The sequence below is a fragment of the Budorcas taxicolor genome, chromosome 14 (genome assembly GCF_023091745.1).
Source record: "Budorcas taxicolor isolate Tak-1 chromosome 14, Takin1.1, whole genome shotgun sequence".
NCBI classification, from domain to species: domain Eukaryota; kingdom Metazoa; phylum Chordata; class Mammalia; order Artiodactyla; family Bovidae; genus Budorcas; species Budorcas taxicolor.
Genome location: NC_068923.1, coordinates 37,264,502 through 37,283,903, shown reverse-complemented (window position 1 = coordinate 37,283,903; position 19,402 = coordinate 37,264,502). Strand labels below are relative to the sequence as shown.

At 41.8% G+C, this 19,402-nt stretch overlaps 1 protein-coding gene across 1 annotated transcript; it reads left to right on the top strand.

The window, feature by feature from the left end:
* Positions 1-713: 713 nt before the first annotated feature.
* On the top strand, positions 714-19,136 carry BPNT2 (3'(2'), 5'-bisphosphate nucleotidase 2). The gene is made up of 5 exons (XM_052651556.1): positions 714-1,332; positions 10,185-10,347; positions 11,420-11,515; positions 13,788-13,949; positions 15,229-19,136. Exons 1-5 carry the CDS (start codon positions 946-948, stop codon positions 15,498-15,500), a joined length of 1,080 nt encoding a protein of 359 aa, XP_052507516.1. The 5' UTR covers positions 714-945; the 3' UTR covers positions 15,501-19,136.
* The last annotated feature ends 266 nt before the right edge of the window (positions 19,137-19,402 follow it).

Genomic DNA, 19,402 nt, shown 5'->3' with positions numbered 1-19,402 from the left:
GGCAATTTCTCTCCCCTCTCAGCCTTTGGGAGGAAGGTGTGGGTAAAGTGGACTTGGCAATGAGGGAAGCCCGGAGTGTATTCTCACACAGTGAAAGCCCAGAACCAAGGTAAGTTCTTCACTTGCATAGAGGATGGCTCATTCTGGCAGGTGAAGGTACAGGGGAAAATCTATACATACAGACAAATACAAATGCATATGCGTTCAGACAGGGGTGCCAACAGAATAAAGTCAAATAAACTTACTCTCATCCCCGCCCAATCCCCGCTCTGTCAGTAAGAGAGCAGAGAGGCGATTTAAAGCTACAGGCTCTGTCTGCACAAGCGTCGACGAAAAAGGCATAGACTTTAAACGCCTCGTTGTGTCCCCTTTTCCTCAATAATCAGGGAAGTTTAGACTGTCCCTAGGACTCTATTTCGGCCATACAGTGTCGTTCAAGGAGAGATTTAATTTGAATTTCCACAAGGCACTCGGCATCCTTCTGTGCTTGGGCAGTAATTCCGCCACATCCCCGGAGATTTGAAAACCCAAACACCGCCGACGGACCAGAGCAACTGAGGCGGAGCGGTCCAGCGCCTCCCAGTCACCCGGCCGGCCACCCCGCCCCCCGAGGGAGGAGCCTGACTCGCCCCGCCCCGCGCCCCCGCCCCCCACCTCGCGTAACCCGGATACACACCCACGCTCCCCTTTCACCTCGCGGCCGTTGGCTAACGTGGAAGCTAGACCCGCCGGCCGGCTAAGCAGCGGGGAGCGAGCTGCCCCGGGGGAGTCGGGCGCTCGGAACGGCCGCGGGGGGCTTCTCCACGCGGCTCGGTCTTTCCCGGGAGGGAGCGATGGGGCGCGCGGGCTCCGGGGAGCTGGCGCCGGTATAGACCGCGCGGCGCCCGGTTCGGGAGCGCGGGGAGGCCTGTGAGGGCCACCGCCCCGAGCGCCCGGCCTCCCGCCATGGCCCCCATGGGCATCCGCCTGTCCCCGCTGGGGGTGGCCGTGTTCTGCCTGCTGGGGCTCGGCGTGCTCTACCACCTCTACTCGGGCTTCCTGGCCGGCCGCTTCAGCCTCTTCGGCCTGGGCGGCGAGCCGGGCGGCGGGGCGGCGGGGCCCGCGGCCTCGGCCGACGGGGGCACGGTGGACCTGCGCGAGATGCTGGCCGTGTCGGTGCTGGCGGCGGTGCGCGGCGGCGAGGAGGTGCGGCGCGTACGCGAGAGCAACGTCCTCCACGAGAAGTCCAAGGGGAAGACGCGCGAAGGGGCGGACGACAAGATGACCAGTGGGGACGTGTTGTCCAACCGCAAGATGTTCTACCTGCTCAAGACCGCCTTCCCCAGCGTGCAGGTGGGCGCCGGGCGGGCCGGGTGGGCGCGGGCCGGGACGCCTGGACGTCTCCGACAGCCCGGGGCGGTCGGGCTCTGGCTCCGATTGGGCGGATCTGGGGATGGAGACGCACAAGTTGAGGTGTTCAAGGTCACACTGAAGAGTTGGTGGAAGAGCTGGGGGAGGTCGCGGGTCGTCGGCTCGGCCCTTCTGGCTCCTCCTCTGGTGTGCGCGTCCTCTGGGCACCGGGGATCTGGAGCTCTGGGGTCTGGAATCCCTGATATTCGAAGGCGAACAAAGTTAACTTCACTCCCTGCCCCCGGCTCTTTTGGCTAGAATCACCGAGGCCCTCTATCTTTATTGCGTTTAGTTGTTGGAAGGGTCGATACACGTTTTCTGGTGGACCTGCCAGGAGCCGGCTGAAGACCTGGAACTGTAGACGTCTGACTTGCTGCAGAGCTGTTAGCATGCAGGGCATTTGTGACTGGTGTGACCACGGTTTACCTTAGCTGTGGACTCATCGGGACCATCTTGATGGCATATGTTTGAGGGGCCCTTCAAGGAAGTGTTTGGGAGTATGATTCTCAGCAACTTGACTTCACCTTTCTAGCCCATATTTACTCCAAAGAATGAGAATTGAAGAACGTTTCTTGGGGAAGAAATTGACATTTTCTTAGGGAAATCCAGACATTTCGGATTTGTTGTTATACCTTTAAACTTCATCATTTCAGGGCAGCTGCTGCTGAATGCATAAAACTTTAAAATGTATTACAATCCAAAGGAAGAGCTCACATAGTGTAGTGGTACTTCCTGAGTGTACTTCTAACTCACCTAACAGTGGGTTTTGGCATGGGGAAGAAAAATTGTTTGCAGTTGAATTTCATTAATTAGATAAACAGTGAAATGTAAACCACCGCTTTGGGGGAAGATCTGACCTTTTACTGTTGTTCTTGTAAGAGAGTATTGTCGTTGTAGAATTATCTTGTATAACCCTCTCTCCAGTCTTTCCTGTTATTCCTTTTTCTTTCTTTCTTCTTCTTTTTTTTCTTTCCTTTTTAAACTTTCTTTGTGTAGCTGGAAGGAACTTTGGCTTTCATATCGTGAGCTGCTGCATACCAGATGTAATTGACATGATAGTTCTCTAACAAAACAGAATGTTTCATGTTTTTCTTTTGTCCTTTGGCACTTTACCATCACAAATGATACTTACCTTGTGTTTGCATCTTGATATAAGATGTGCTTGTAAAATTTGTTTTTCATTTCTCTGAAGCACATGGTGTTTAGAGTTTGTGGGGAAAACAGGAGTTTCAGAAAAGTTGGTGTAAACAGTTATAACAATAGTAATAGTAATCATTTATTGATTACTATTTTAGCTAGTATAGTCCTTGCTACATAAGACTTGACTTGGTCCTCACAGCAACTTTAAGAAGTAAAATTTATTTTGCCCACCTTCCAAATGGGAGCCCTGAGACTCATGACACTCTGCTTCACAGTTTATATGAAGTACCTTTAGAACTACCTTAGGGAGGCCATTTAGAACCTAAAGTATGATCTCCTCGGGAAAATGTAAAATTGTAAAAGTTTGAAAGCAATAATAGTGAAATAAAACAGTAGAGTTGACTTTTTTTTAAGAAAGGTCAGTACAAAAATATTCTTAAATATTGAAAATGTATAGCCATATGTACATGTATGTTCAAATGTGAATTCCATCCCACCCCACCTCTAACAAAACTTTTATCCTGTGGGTAACTTCCACAGGATTCTGCATTCGTTTTCTTTCTTATTAACAAACGCTAAGGGAATTGCTGCCAAGAGTGATGAGCTGCATTTTGTTAAACAGAAAAACTAAGCTTTTTACAGATGTTGAAGTCTGCCTTTATGTAAAATAGCTTTGTTTTCTTGTGATTGAATGTTTACAGGTCCTTCTTTTGTGTTCTACTCGGTTGGTGATTGGAATAGAGGAAGTTATGTTCATTTAGATGAAATCAGAGTAGGATGGTATCATGATGAGCTGTCTCCTTTTGTCAGTATGTTAGACTAGAGACCAGATGTAGATGTCTAGGTAGTGACTCAGTCCTAGATTCTTTCCTTTCTTCTTTCTCTTCCTTCAGTACCCAGAAGTACAGTCTTAAATGTCGAGTTATTTTTGAAGCCTCATCTGAAATTTTTCAGTGAAGATCTTAAGTTGAATACCACTTAGTTTAGGTGGTGAAAATTAGCATTGAGAAGCCACAGATCCTCTTTTTATCCTGATGCCCTGTACAAATGGAGTCAGAGGCTTGAGCCCTCCTGTCTACTGTTCACTCCTTAGTAACAAGATACTGCAGGTGTCACTTACTCTGAACTGGGGACATTTTTGTCCCAAGGGGACATGTAGCAGTGTCTGGAGATTTGGGGTTGTCACAACGGGAGGCAGCACTCCGGAGTCATCTAGTAGGTAGAGGGAAAAGTCTCGTGAATGCACGGGACATTCCTCCTTCATAAAGAATGATCTGGCCTGATTTTCAGTTGGTGTTCAGGTTGAGAAGCCCCACTCTAAAGCAGTGCACAATCTAAGAAAACTCAAAAGTTTGACCTAGGACCTCTTGATTCCTTTTGGTCTTTAGCCTTTCTCGTTTGGGATCTTGGGAGAGTCTTCATGGCAGCCTTTCTCCTCTTCCTAAACTCATTGGCAATTCTGATTTCAGTGTAGAAATAAAAATAACTGCAGCCATTTATGTGGCACTGTCTCTCATTGTATCCTTCTGGATAATGATGAAAATGAAGGCTGAAGATAGTTTTTTTGGAATGGATTTGCAGCCACGGAGCACATTTAGCTTTATAGTTTTGGTTTAAAGTACACGGTGGCACCCCACTCCAGTACTCTTGCCTGGAAAATCCCATAGATGGAGGAGCCTGGTAGGCTGCAGTCCATGGGGTCACCAAGAGTCGGACGCGGCTGAGTGACTTCACTTTCTCTTTTCACTTTAATGCATTGGAGAAGGAAATGGCAACCCACTCCGGTGTTTTTGCCTGGAGAATCCCAGGGACGGGGGAGCCTGGTGGGCTGCTGTCTATGGGGTCGCACAGAGTCAGACACGACTGAAGTGACTTAGCAGCAGCAACTGTCCTTGACTTGTCAAAACTTTTTGGCAGTGATTTATTTGATGATAAAGCATGATACTCCTAGCTTGGGTCTGTACTGTCCTTGACCTCAGAGATGAGAGCTAGACTCTTCTCTCTCAGCAGGAGTGATTGCTGGAAAAGGAGTACAGACTTGAGAAGTGTGAAAGGGAAGATCAGGGCCTGGGGACCGAGGATCACAAAAAACTGAAAACAGTCATTTAGTAAGAGTAATAGCAGCCGGCTTTTATTAAGTGCTTGCTCTGGGTTAAGCACTACCCCGAGTATTTCATTGATTCACCCAAAAAACCTAATAGGGAGATATGTTTATCATCCACTTTCAGCAATAAGGTAACTGCAGCTCAGAAAGATGAAGTGACTAGCCTAGGTAAGTCACCTACTGAGTAAAATGAGGAGCTGGAATGAACTCAGGCAGTGTGATGATAGACCACATACTCCTAATAATGGTTCTTTTTGTAGGTCATAGTAAATTCTGTGAAAGTTCTCTTGATGGCTTGATGGGAAGGAAGCAGAAGAAGATAGGAAGTAAGGAAATAGAGAATAGAGACACTAAGTAAAGAAAAGAAGTTGGGCTCTAAGCAACTTGGCTAGAGTGTTCCATTCAAGCCAAGAGCAGGTTTTATAGATTTTTGTTTCATGTTTGTTTTTAAGGTGTGAGACACAGGAGTATGTTTAATTATTTGTAGGAATATAAATGAGAGGTAGCAGTTGACAGTAAAAGGCTTCTGTCGGATGGAAGGAGAAAAAAGACAGCTGGAGAGCCCTGTGTATCCATTTAGAAAATAGTTGTTGAATGCCTACTGAAAGCACAGTGTGAAGCATTGTATCTAAACGCTTATTAGGATGTAATGATTTATGGAGAAATACGGTAAATACTACCTTCTTAAGGCATTGACCCAAAGTTTCTTTGGTCCCAGAGTAACTGAACTGTCATATGAATGGCATTTACTGTATTTTAGGGTCTTGATTTCTTATTCTCCAATTCCCTAGTGAAGAGTGAGACCCAGCCAGTAATGGGTGATGAGAGTAGATTGAGTAGAAAGTTTACAGGGAAGAAATGAAACTACATTGATGAAAACTAGTGCTGTCAATCACGAAGTATTTATTTAGCATCTGCTGTGCCAGGCCCTGGTTTGGGCAGTGAGAACAGAGCTGTAGTAATGAAGGAAGCTGACCTTAAACTTACAGAACTTACGTTCTAGTGGGTCAAGGTAGATGACAAATGTGCAAACATGTTGATTTCAGATACTAACAAGGGCTTTGAAGAAAGAATAAATAAGATCACTTGGGAAGAGTGCTGGCATTGTGGGGTGGGGTCCTGCTCTGGCCGTGTTTGTCAGGGAAGGCCACTCTGAGGCACTTTCATGTGGGCCCAGAACTGCATGATGACAAGCAGGCAGGCCACCATGCAGAGGTTTGAGGAAGGGTGTATGAACAGGAGAGTACAGGTACAATTCCCTGAAGACAGGTGAGTCTGGGATGGAGTAAATAAGGGACAAATAGAGTAAGGGTACTGGAGCCAGATCATCCTGGATGTACTTTTAAGAGTCTGGATTTTATCTCTATGTAATGAGAAACCTTTGGGAGGTGTGGTTTTTTTTTTTTTGGCTGACAAAGCAAGAGACTTCATTGGGAAGGGTGCCACCCAGGTGGAGAGCAAGAGGGTAAAGAAACTAAGGAGTGCTGGTCTGCCGCACATCTCACAGTCTTGGGTTTTATGGTGATGAGACTACTTTCTGGATTGTCTCTGTCCAATCATTCTGGCTCAGGGTCCTTCCTGGTGGCGCAGGCATTACTCAACCAAGATGGATTCCAGCAAGAATCCATCCACTTTCTACTCTCATCACTACTGCCTGTGTCTTAGCCCTCACCAGGGAATTGAAGAATAAGAAATCAGGACCCTGAGATCCTGGGAAGTTGGTAAGACATGTGGCATTTCCTTTTAACCTTTCCCAGATTCTTCAGTTGATGGAGGCTGGTTAGTTTCCTGTTCCTCATGGGACCTACTGTTGTAAAATAACTCATGCAAATGGTTACATTGGTGTCTGGCCAGAGTGGGCGGTTCCGATCAGTGTTTCCCCTGCAGTCCTCAGACTCAGGTCAGCAGCCCTTGGCAGCCATTATGCAAAGGTCATTGTGAGTGTCATTGGAAGGTTTTAGCAGGGAGCGACACCATCTGATTTAGGAAGACAGCAGGTTGCCTGGTTGAGAAGGAAAGCCTCTTAAAGGCAGTAATTGGTCTGTTTTGTTCATTATTATATCCCATTGCCCAAAGCAGTTTAGGATATGTAGTCATTAAATCATTATTGAATGAATGAATGCATCAGTGAATGCACAGTTGGAGGCAAGAGCAATCGAGGCTATTTTTGAAATCCAAGTGAGAGATAGAGGGTTCAAACTAGAATTTTCTTACTATAGAAAGAAAGTAAAGTCACTCAGTCGTGTCCGACTCTTTGTGACACAATGGACTGTAGACTGCAAGGGTCCTTTGTCTGTGGGATTCTCCAGGCAAGAATACTGGAATGGGTTGCCATTTCCTTCTCCAGGGGATCTTCTCAACCCAGGGATCGAACCCAGGTCTCCTGCATTGCGGGCAAACACTTTACCATATGAGCCAACAGGGAAGCACAATGACAGTTATTTAGAATTGGGAGGTAGAATTTCTAGGGCTTAACTAGCTGGTGGAGCCTGGAAAGGGTTTGAGTTGGTAAGGCCGTTTACAATGGTGGGAGTGGTTTCTTAAATTTGTTGGTGTGTCATGGTAGTAGCAGGTAACAAATAGCTCTTGTGCAAAAGCGGGTCAGGTAATTGTGCTTTTACTCACTTACTCTGTTTCTCCCTAACCTGACTCTCAGTGAAGATTTTGTCAAGCACACTTCTGTAACTTTTTAGCACATAGTCAGTTGAAAGAATATGAAGAAGCTGATGAACTCTAGGCAGAGATCTTAATCATAAGGCACAGTGGTTGCCACTCAGACTTGGCACTACTATTTTTGTGAAACTATAGTGATTCAAGATGCTGGGAAAGATTGAAGGCAGGAGGAGAAGGGGTTGACAGAGGATGAAATGGTTGGATGACATCACTGACTCAATGGACATGAGTTTGAGCAAGTTCCGGGAGATGGTGAAGGACAGGGAAGCCTGGGGTGCTGCAGTCCATGGAGTCGAAAATAGCTGGACATGACTGAGCACTGAACAACAACAAAAGTAGTGATTAAGACACGAACTGCTTCTCTTTTCCCAGAGTCACATCTGTTGTTTTAAGTTTATTCTGTGGTTTTTGCATCATCCAAGGTGGCCTAGCGTTGGCATTAAGATGTGGGCTCCAAAACACTGCAGGTGGTGACTGCAGCCATGAAATTAAAAGACACTTACTCCTTGGAAGGAAAGTTATGACCAATCTAGATAGCATATTCGAAAACAGAGACATTACTTTGCCAACAGAGGTCCGTCTAGTCAAGGCTATGGTTTTTCCAGTAGCCATGTATGCATGTGAGAGTTCAACTGTAAAGAAAGCTGAGCACCAAACAATTGATTCTTTTGAACTGTGGTGTTGGAGAAGACTCTTGAGAGTCCCTTGGACTGCAAGGAGATCCAACCAGTCCATTCTGAAGGAGATCAGTCCTGGATGTTCTTTGGAAGGATTGATGCTAAAGCTGAAACTCTGATACTTTGGCCATCTCATGTGAAGAGTTGACTCATTGGAAAAGACTCTGATGCTGGGAGGGATTGGGGGCAGGAGGAGAAGGGGACGACCGAGGATGAGATGGCTGGATGGCATCACCGACTCGATGGACATGAGTTTCGGTGAACTCCGGGAGTTGGTGATGGACAGGGAGGCCTGGTATGCTGCAATTCATGGAGTTGCAAAGAGTTGGACGTGACTGAGCGACTGAACTGAACTGAACTGAACTGTGTAGCCAAAATGCTTTCTGGTAACATCTGCAGGGTGGCAGAAGTGGAATTCTCTGCTGTCAGTCCCTCACAGAACATTGATTTATTGATTTTGGCAGTCTCCCATGGACAAGAGTTCCTTTATGGAAGTCCGGGAGTACAGCAGAGATGTTTCAACACACTGCTGGGGCAAAAAAACTGCAGAAGTGCATTGAGGAGAGTCAGAGAAATATTTTGACTTTTCTTGCGTTGCCCCTCTGTCAAAGGTAGTACAGCTCAGTGCCAGGTGAGACCCCTCAGACTGTGATTCCACCCACAAGAGCGTGTGCATGTACACCTGGCAAACTGTTGAGGAGGCCTCATTGTTTCTCGCCTCACCTGGATTACTGAGGTGGTCTGCATGTCTGAGGGTTGGAAGGGTCATGGGAGCACCTAAGTCAGGACTCAGAACTCATCAGAGGGCTGCTATTAACCTCTTCATAAATGCCGTCAGGAAGCTTGTCACAGCCACTGACTCCTTACCTGCAGCCCCCTCCACCTCTAAATCCCCGAAGTGGCCTATGAGCACTCCCAGCAATACAGACTTCTGGGTTTTTTCAAAAGGTAAAATTGACAAACCTTTAGCTAGGCCAAGGTAAGTGTCCATCTATGTATAAATTAATTTTTTTTAAATATGCTACATGAAAAAGAAAAAAAATATGATACATGTAAAATGGAGTGTTATTCAGGCTTTAAACAGAAGGACATCCTGCCATTTGGGACAACATAGATGAACTTGGAAGGTGTTATGCTAAGAGAAATATGCCAGACAAAGAAAAACACTATATGGTATCACTTATATGTGGAATCTTTTTTTTTTTTAAGTCAAACTCGTAGAAACAGTAGAATGGTAGTTACCATATTCCAGGGAAAGGGGTGAAAGGTGAGATGTTGGTCAGGTGTATGAACTTTCATTTATAACTAAGATGAGTAAGTTCTGAGGATCTAATGTACAGCAAGGTGACTGTGGTTTTACATTACTGTATTATATACATGAAACTTGCTTTAAGAGTAGATCTTATGTGTTTTCACCACAAAATAAAAAAAGGAAATATATGAAGTGGTAGATACATTAATTAACTTAATTGTGGTACTTACTCCACAGTGTGCACGTATATCATCTCGTCGTGCTATACACTTTAAATACATTCAGCTTTGTCAATTATACCTCAGTGACGCTGGGGAAAAAGCCAAAATATGTCAAGGAAAGTCACCCAACCATGACGTTTACATACATATATATTTTTTTCTTTTTTTTTTTTTCTGTCCTTCCCCAGGTGGCTTGTTCCATTTCTAAGACGAGATTAAAAAAAACAAAAACTTTCAGGGATTTTGATTGAAGTTGCTTTAAATCTACAGTTTGCAGATGGGAGAATTGATGTCTTTATCATTGTTTTGAAGGCCTATTTTTAAATCCATTATCACTTTTCTCTAACTGTTGTGTTCAGTTTTCCATAATATTGTCAGTCCATTGTCACATTTTTTAATGTATTTCTTTCCCTAAATATCTTTAAGCTTTAAATAGCTTGTTTCTTTGATGCTTAGTTTCTTTCTGTATTTTTCTAGATTCTCTGTCCTGCTTACACAACAAGCTAAGTTCGAATATTCAGTTGGAAAGCACTAGAAGACAACATATCTGGAATTTCTTACATATTTTCATTGGCAAAGAATTTCCTTGAAATAAAAGCACTAATTTATCTGCTTTCAATTTGGGGGATTTTATCTAAATTGTTTTTCTCTATTGTGCTTTTTCCAGGTAGTGATTTTTTTTCTTTAAAACCTTTTAAACTGTCAACCATTCTCAACCATTGATGCAGATCAATACGGAGGAACATGTGGATGCAGCTGATCAAGAGGTGATCTTGTGGGATCGGAAGATTCCTGAGGACATCCTAAAGGAAATAGCCACTCCCCAGGAGGTGCCAGCAGAGAGCGTCACGGTCTGGATTGACCCACTGGATGCCACACAGGAATACACTGGTGACTTTTCAATTAAAATTGATCTCAGACTAGATATTGCCTTTATGTATTAGAGAACCAGAACAAGGGCAGGTGGTATATTCCTGGTGGTGAATATTCTTTCCAGATGGGCACAACTTGTCCAGTTAGATTTAAAAGAGCTGGATTAAAGCACTGTGCTCTGAAACTTGTGGAGTGGATCAGTTAGTTATTGTCAACCTTTTTTGACCGCTGTATCATGGCATCCTCCTCTCAGTGACTGTGGCTCACTGTGTCACTGATTCTTTAGTGAAGGGAAGTTTCTGGCAGTCACAACAACAAAATGATTTCTGTTGGACACCTGGTTATTGAAGTGCATATTTATATATTGATTTGTATATTGAGGTGTGCATTGTTGAGGTATTTATTTATATAAACAATACACGAATGACTTGTGATGTTGGGAATTTAGATTTTATTGCATACGCATCTAGTCCTAGAATTAAAAATAGTAAATCCTAGGCACCCAGGGAAAGTAAGTGGCAAGATCAGTTACTTCCCCCACCTCCTATTTCTGTCCTTCTCATCCAGTTCTAGCTCCTGTTTCATTTCTGTGGATTTTCTTCCAGGCCTTATATCTTACCCAGAGGTTATATAATTTCTGTCTTTTCTTTATTCTCTTGGTATGTAAAAATTGATGGGTTATGTATTTGTCCAACTAAATGGTACATTCTCTGAGTGTGGGGGCTTCTTCTTTTTTTCTCCTTTGTATTCTTGTGCTTAAGCACGGAAATTGACCCAAAATAGACACTCAGTGGATAACTATTTGGAGAACAGGGAGAAGGCACTAGACGTGTGTATCTAGTAGTAACAAATTCTAAAACAGAAGTTTGCAGAAATAGATAATAGAAGCATGGACTATTGAGAAGTTCCTTTATAAATGGTTTTTCCTGGACTGAAATTGATTTGCTGATATAATTGTGACAATACTTAGTGACTACACCCCTTGGGTCGTTTTTTGAGTGCTTGAGACTCAATTTTCATATTCAGTCCTAACATTATTTTAATAATTGTTGTTATTGGATGGTTGTTTTGTTTTTTTTTTTTTTTGTAGAGGATCTTCGGAAGTATGTTACTACTATGGTGTGTGTGGCTGTAAATGGTAAACCTGTGCTAGGAGTAATACATAAACCATTTTCTGAATATACAGGTAAGAAATATGCTAAAGTTTCCAAAAATTAATGTTATTAAATCATTTTCTGTATTATTTACGGTCCTGTGGAAATTTCAACTGTGATTCAACAATTATTAGAGTCAGCCCCACCTCACCCTTCACTGGATACAGTGAGGATTTTAGTGTTGGTACTAGTAACGTATGACAAAGCATAGCTTTCTGAACTTGTTTAGAGGATGGAAACTGTTAAATGAAGACAAGTGATCCTTAGTGTGTAGGGAATGCAGTTGGGTGTGGATACCCAGCAGCTGCGGTCCTCTCTGTTTCCATCATGCTGTTGCTGGGGATACGGTCTTGGGCTCTTCCACGTGAGGTTGTGTGCATTCTGGGATCTTCTGTGAAGTGGCCTTAGCCCAAAGAGGATTAGAACTACAATAAAGAAAATGCAGAGCAAGTTGATACCAGAGAGGCAGATAGGTCCTGGTTTCCATATCTGTTCATGTTAGGAGGGAGAATGGGGATAATAAAATGTCAATTTTTTAAAAACCTTTATTCCATCAAAATATATAATCTACACCCCACCTCCACCCCCAACCATAGGCTTAGTAATATAAGGTGCTTTTACTAGTCAGCAAACAGTGCAAAAGAATCAATATGCTCTTAATTAGGTGCGAGTGACCTTCCTTTCCTGGATCATCAAAAGTTTGTTTGGCTTGTGCCCTCTTTGGGGAGTGATGTTCGGATCCAGACTGCATATTGATGTTGTTGAGTACAAACTGCCAAGTATTATGTATTTACTAGAATGTAGCTATACTTGACTATAGTGGAAGCTAGGTATTATTATTGCTGGCAGCAGTTAGAACAGAGCTGATCAAAATCTTACCAGATTCAATTAGAATTAATTCATTGAGTGACATTCTTAGAAGTAAGAGATGCTTGAATAGTACACATTTTACTGAAGTGATGTATAAACGTGGACGCAGTCGATCCACTCAGTGGAAATCTGTAGCTAGTAGAAAGAAGTCGTAGTGTCTGAAGTCTTTGGAGCAAAGTACCAACCACTTGTTATTTCCTACCGGACTTTCTATTGGCATCTTATAGATCGAGTGTTGAACACATTCTGTTAACTGTTCTTTTAGCTTATCACTACTACCTCATCATCATCATTCACATATGTTTATTTAAATACCTAACTGTGTTTTAAGGTGTTTGAAATAATTTTGTCCATATAAATGTTATGATTGAATTCATTGAGTTTATGTGATCTGAAATATATTTTTTTAATATTAAATTAGTAATTCTTATCTAAAATTATTCTGGTATTATCTACTGAGATGTACTCTTTATTCTCTTACACAATACTGACCTCTAGAGATACAGCATTGCAAATTCACTTCTTGATACAATCATGTGTTTTTTGATCATTTCTAAAAAGAATTTAGAGGATTTTTTTGTTTCTCTTTTCTTATTTCACTTTTATTATGAATAATTTCAAAAAGTGATAATGACTTTTCATGTACTTTAGATTTAACAGTTGATATTTTTATATATTTGCTTTTATTTATTCATTCATTTTCTATGTATTTTAGAGATGATCACAAAGATCATGACCTTCTACTACATATATTTCAGTATTCATCTCTAAAAAGAACATATTTCTAAATAAGAACAGTACTGTTAATAATAAAATTAGCCATTTTATCCTATAGTCACATTTCCCCCAGTTGTTCAAGAAGTGGATTTTACAACCTGTTAACTGAGACCACAGTCCAGTCAAGTGACAAGCATTTCTTTTGGTTGTTAGGTCACTTATGTTAAGTTAGATCAGCCTCCAGTCCCCTTTTTCCCCATGATGTTGACTCGTTGACATCAGGTCACTTATCACAGAAGATCCTGCCCTTTGGGTTCTTCTGATTATTATTTTCTTGTGATTATTATCTGCAGGATGTTTACTGGAGAAAGCTCTTGGAGTCAGATTTGTGGGAGGGAGGGCAGGAGGTGCGGAAGTTGAGTTTCAGTGTGGTCCAGTGAAGACCCCACAGTGGCCCTGCAGGGAGCTCTGGAGCCGGGATGTTCCTCAACAAGGACCTACTAGTCACTTTTCTGGTTGGGCCAGGTTGCATCGCCCCTTGTAGTTCTGAATATGGCCTGTTGTAAAAAATAAACATAAGACCCTTGTACTCCGAAAACCAAAGCTCCCTGTTTGGAGATAAAAGAATTCTTGGGAAGAATTGTTTTCCAGTCACCCCTGGTATGTTGGTTTTAAAAAGCCTTGGTGCCATTACTGGCTATTACATTTGCTTTCCAGCCTGGGCGATGGTAGACGGTGGGGCAAATGTGAAAGCCCGCACTTCTTACAATGAGAAGACCCCAAGGATTGTCGTGTCTCGCTCGCATTCAGGAATGGTCAAACAGGTTGCTCTTCAGACTTTCGGAAACCAGACTACGATCATCCCAGCGGGTGGTGCTGGTATGTTCCTGCTCCGTGTGGGCCCTACCCTGTGCCCTGCGTGGCCATGCCCACGTCAGGAGGCTCATCGGTATCCAGTCCTTGGGAAGAAGTGGGAGTGGACACTGGGGCTTTTAGGACAGGCTTGGTCTCCTACTTGGTTATTTCGAGAGCGGGATTTCGGGCACACCTGCCTCCTGGGTACAGTCTCACAATGGAAACAGTCTCACAGCAGTGGTTTCTGATCCTGGAATATATGCAAGTCTTTTCCTGACACCAATGGTTGTTGTATGTGATCTGACTTTGAAGTGATTGTGCTGTTAGTGTAGCTGTGACCATCGCAAGGAGAGAAAAGGATCCAACCATCACAACCCTGTGTCGAGCAGGGGCTGCCAGGAGCCATCGTTTAATGTTATTAGGACGGCTAATGGCTGCTGTTACTAGATTTTTTTTAGCCACTCTTTAAAAATACAGAAAACACCCATAGCTTTAGGGCTGTGTGAAACCAGGCCATGCCTGGATTTAGCCCACTCTGTTTTGAATGCTGTTTGCTATGACAGAAGTGTTTTAATTCAAATAAATTGCGAAGCATAGTAGGAAACATTTGTGTTTGAAAACCTTTTTCAGCACAGTAATAGAAAAGTAATGCTTTTAACTTTTAAGCCTAACAGTTTTAGTTTACTGCTGACCTATACATGTTTTTCTAAACATGGTTTCATTGTTTTTCTTATAGACTGTCAGGTTGATCAGGAAAGGTGATATGCAAAATTCCCAATAGGAATAGGATAAAATAGGTTTTTGACCCAGTTTCTTCTGAGTTTGCTTTATTATTTTATTTTTAAGATTCTGCCTCATTACACAAAAGACAGGGTAGTAACATTATCTTGTGCTTTCTCCTTTCTAATCCATTCTTCCTAGGCACTCCAGGGAGACCTGGGGGTGTTTAGCTTCAGTGTACAGTCCATAGCAAACAGTTCATATTGAAGGTATCACCTCAGAAGCCAACCACAAAGTAGATTTAAATTTTAAAAAGTGTAGGTGTATGTTTATTTATACTTGAGAATAGCTTATTAATAAACTACTTTGCATACTTTACGGTATGTTTTATCATTTGGGTTTAACATCTGTACTGTGACTTTAAAAAAACTACTTTTAAAAGTAAGTTTAGACTTAGCAGTTGCAGAGGTAGTGTAGAGAGCTCCTGCATACCCTGTGTTGGTGTCAACAACATCCTCAAGACAGTACGCGCCTTTCTTCCTCTCTTCCAGATAATAACCTAAATCCTGTGTTTATCTTGCAGGTTATAAAGTTTTAGCACTCTTGGATGTGCCTGATAAGAGTCAAGAAAAAGCTGACCTATATATCCATGTGACATACATCAAAAAGTGGGATATCTGTGCTGGCAACGCCATCTTGAAAGCCCTCGGGGGGCACATGACCACCCTGAGTGGTGAAGAAATTAGCTACACTGGTTCCGACGGCATTGAAGGGGGGCTCCTGGCCAGCATCAGGATGAACCACCAGGCTCTGGTCAGAAAGCTCCCGGATCTGGAGAAGACAGGACATAAGTAAGCCAAGATGACGACAGGTCACAGCCCCCCCAGAGCTGAACGGTCGGCCTGACGTGCTGAGGCTTCAAAGTAGCAGTGGAGACTATGCATGGTTTAGGCCATCCCGAACTTTGTAAAGTATTTATGAAGCATCTGAGACTTCTTTTCCCTGTAATAGGATGCAGGATCAGGGAGAATGGGTTGCTTCATGTCTCAAGTATTGTCTTTATTTTTGAGACTATTTTCGTACGGTTGTCATACACAAGGCGCATATATATATATTTGTGAATTAAAATCTATAGCTGAGTCTACATTGTTATGAGTCACCATTTTCACACAGTATCATGAATCTTCAGTTTGTTAATACTTTCATATAGAATTGGGCTGAAGAAAGGATTGTTTTATGTAGGTGTTTAATACTACTATACAGTTGTATCTCATTGAAAATAAAATAATTAGGGGTTTTTCCCCCTAATTCAGATAGAAAGCACAAGAAGCTGCAAATTCATTAATATGCAACAGATTCTCTGTTACTGAATATTTCTTATGGATTAAAATAGAAAAAGCTCAAATTGTTTTTTTTCTTTGAAATTTTAATAACAGGTTCACCAGCTAGTAGAGAATATGACAGTTGCATTGTAATTTCTGTGTGTGTGTATATTCTGTTTCGTTTTGGTTTGTTTTTATAAAGAGACGTGTGTTTGTACCTATGGGTTCAACATTTCTGCCATCTTGCTGATCAGTTTCACTTGCCCTGTGGACGGTGCATGGTTCTGTCCTTTCCCTCCTGACCCACATTTAATCTTTAATGTCTAAGGTTTGGATTAAGGTTTCAGGGTTTAACATTAGAATTTTGGTACTTTTTCTCATTAGGGGTAAAATATGCTATAAGGCATTATAAAAATATAATGTTATTCTGTTATTAACTGAAAGTTATTTGAAGTTACATGAATTGAACCAGCCTTCATTATTTTTAAAAACCTTGTTTTAGTACTTTTTAAAAAATTTGCCATGTCTGTAGAGATTCCCTCATTATCAAGAGTGAGTTAAGGTGGCTTTTGCCATTAATAAATGGATCTAATCTAACCAAGCTCTCAAAGTAGTAACCTGAGATACTTTGTATTTCCCTTTGGGTGAAAAAAATGAAGATTGAACTTTTTGATGAGTTTTTTTCCTATTCAGGTGTGCACAATCTGGTTGGAAAAGGTTGTGACATATTTCCAGTATCACTGTAATTCAAGCTTTGTTTTGTGAGCCATCTCTCATTGGGATGTCTGATTTCTCTCAGCATGATCAGAAACTTCACCTCAACAGTACCATCATTTCACATGACCCTGCCATGATTTTGTTCCATAACACACTGATAAGGAGAGGGATTTCTTAGGGTTTCATGGCTTCCTTTTTTCTTCTTGTCTCTCTCTCTCTAACCCTAGATCAGTTTTTAACCCTTGATCAATTTTCCGTTTATTTTCTTGTCTTGGAGATAAAGTTGACCGAAGGCAGGGCAGGCGTCCTCACCTGGTGGAATGTGCTTACAACTTTAGGCTTGCAGATCATGCTGTCTGAGGTCCTCACTCCTTGTTGGGGAATTGGCCCGAGTGTGACACACACATTACCTTTACCCAGTCTCTAGTCCTGCAGGGCAGTGGGCCTCAATAGCTAGGGTTTTATTCATCAGAATTCATTACAAGTTTTAGTAGTTGAAATACCTGGTATTTAACCAGGACTTTTAGGAATTCTGAGCCAAGTGTTAGAGGCTTCATCTTTTTACTTTGCAATGAGATGAAGAAATCTTTTTCCTCAGGAGAGATGGCAGAAGCATATGCTATTTCCAGAGTCCTGTGGTATAAGTGTTTGTTCTAATTGTGATGTGTCAAACTTCGGGGAAAGAGACTAGCATATTAGGAAATGGGACTAGTTCATATTAGCAGGCATGGTGTTTTGGCTTTAGTTTTTAATTTTATTAAGCCACACATAGATAATGACTTTGTGGAGAGCTTGTGTCACGTGCAAAAACTAGGATACTGGCTGACAAATGCATTATTTTTGCGATTTGTTGAGTATAGCATAGTACTAATGGTTTTAAGTGCTTTTATAAGAAGTTCATTTTAAAACATTTTGTTTCTAAAAGTCAGTATACATTACAGAACTAATATAAGTTCAAAGAACAGTATTTATTTTATTTATGTAGGACATTGTGCCAGGACACAGCAGTGAGAAAACCTTCTTGTGTGAGACAGATGATATCTCCCATAAATACAAGTATTTCTAAAATGTTTACTCTTAATGACTCTCACGTACCCAACACCTGATCTCCCTTTCCCTCGTCTTTGCCCTTACTTAGAGGACAGTTTTCCATTAAAATTGAGTTTTCTGCATCAGTTAGTAAAAATAGCACCAATAACCTTAAGATCCATCAGCTGTCGCCTTCCTCTGCCCCTCTTTCTCTCCACCTTGTTCCATGTCTCCCCAACTTGTTAATATATGTTATCTTATTTCTGCTTCTCTTTGTTAACCAATATACCCTTCCCCAACACTTAACCCTGATATTCTCTCATAGACCTGTGTCTCTGTGATTGGCTGCTGAAATCTTAGGGCAGAACTGAGACTAGAATTCCAGTGGGAGAGATTAATACTGACAGAGCCCAAGTTGACTATTACTTTTCAAAGACTCCTCAAAAAGTAAAGGAAAGTCACTTTTAAAACCACAGAGTAACTGTCAAGAATAACCCAAGGCTTCTGTCTTAAGCCTTTCTGACCCATCCTTCAAAGAATCAAAGTGCAGAAAATACAAGCGCGTTACCTGCTGGAGAAAGCTTGCTATCTATTAGTTTTCATAATTGATCCCTACTTCAGTTGGGATCGTAAGGACCTACAAGACAGGTCCTATTTATCTTTGTTATTCAGTTGTCCCCTTTCCCCAATTTTAGTGTTTTTCTTTGAATCTAAATACTGAGTTGTTTATGGCCATATAATGAAGTAACAAGCTTCATGTGGTTTGTGTGCTTTAAGTAGCAGTTGTGCAGATTCTTCCTGTTTGCTGGGTGCTTCCTTTCAATATTGTGCAAATTGAGTCGTGGCGGTGGCTGAGGAAAGAGTGGGAGGAGGAAAGGCCTGGGGGAAGGGGGATGCCAGGCAAGCCCTAGCCCTGTCTCAGGGTGTTTAATTCAGAAATCAGATTTGACTCAGGCTTTGCAGGTGATGACTGTCTTCCATTGCCCAACGTAAGTAAAGAAAGCTGGCATGCCACCCCCTCCCTATTCCTCAGAAAAGAAAGTACCCAACTTGCCTCTCCTTGATAACAGCTTGAAAATAGCTTTCTGGAGACAATCTTAAGCAGGTTTAAAACGGGAACTATTTAGAATCTAGCCACAACCACTCACTCACCTTGGCTGTGTGTCGATTGGTTGTGAATAGAAGCAATGATTTGGTTTAATTTAAGACTTACTTGTTTTTAGCATATGCCTAAAAATGTCTGCCTTGTAACTGTTGTGTAAAATAAATTGATGGTTTCATTTTTATTCTAAAAAAAAGTTGTGCCTTAACAATAGGGCATTGTATGTTAATAAGGGAAAACAAAAAATTTTTTTTAGTAGATGGGGAAAACAGTAACTTTTGCCATTAAAATTTAAGTTCTTTTCATGTTTTTAATATTAGAGTTGGGGAAAATCATTAAAGTTGAATAAAATTGATATAAATTTATTTTTACATAATCTAGCATTTACAACTGAAGTACTTTTTTATAAGAATGGCATCTTGATGTATATGTCTGAAATGATACATAATCCTTTGGTTTTTAATTTGAATTAATAAGACCATGATAGATTTTAATTTTTAATTTTACTTTTAAACTATTTTAGTGTGCTATTATATTTGTTCTAAAACTCCAAGTCACTTTGATTTTAAAAGCTAGCTGTTTATTTT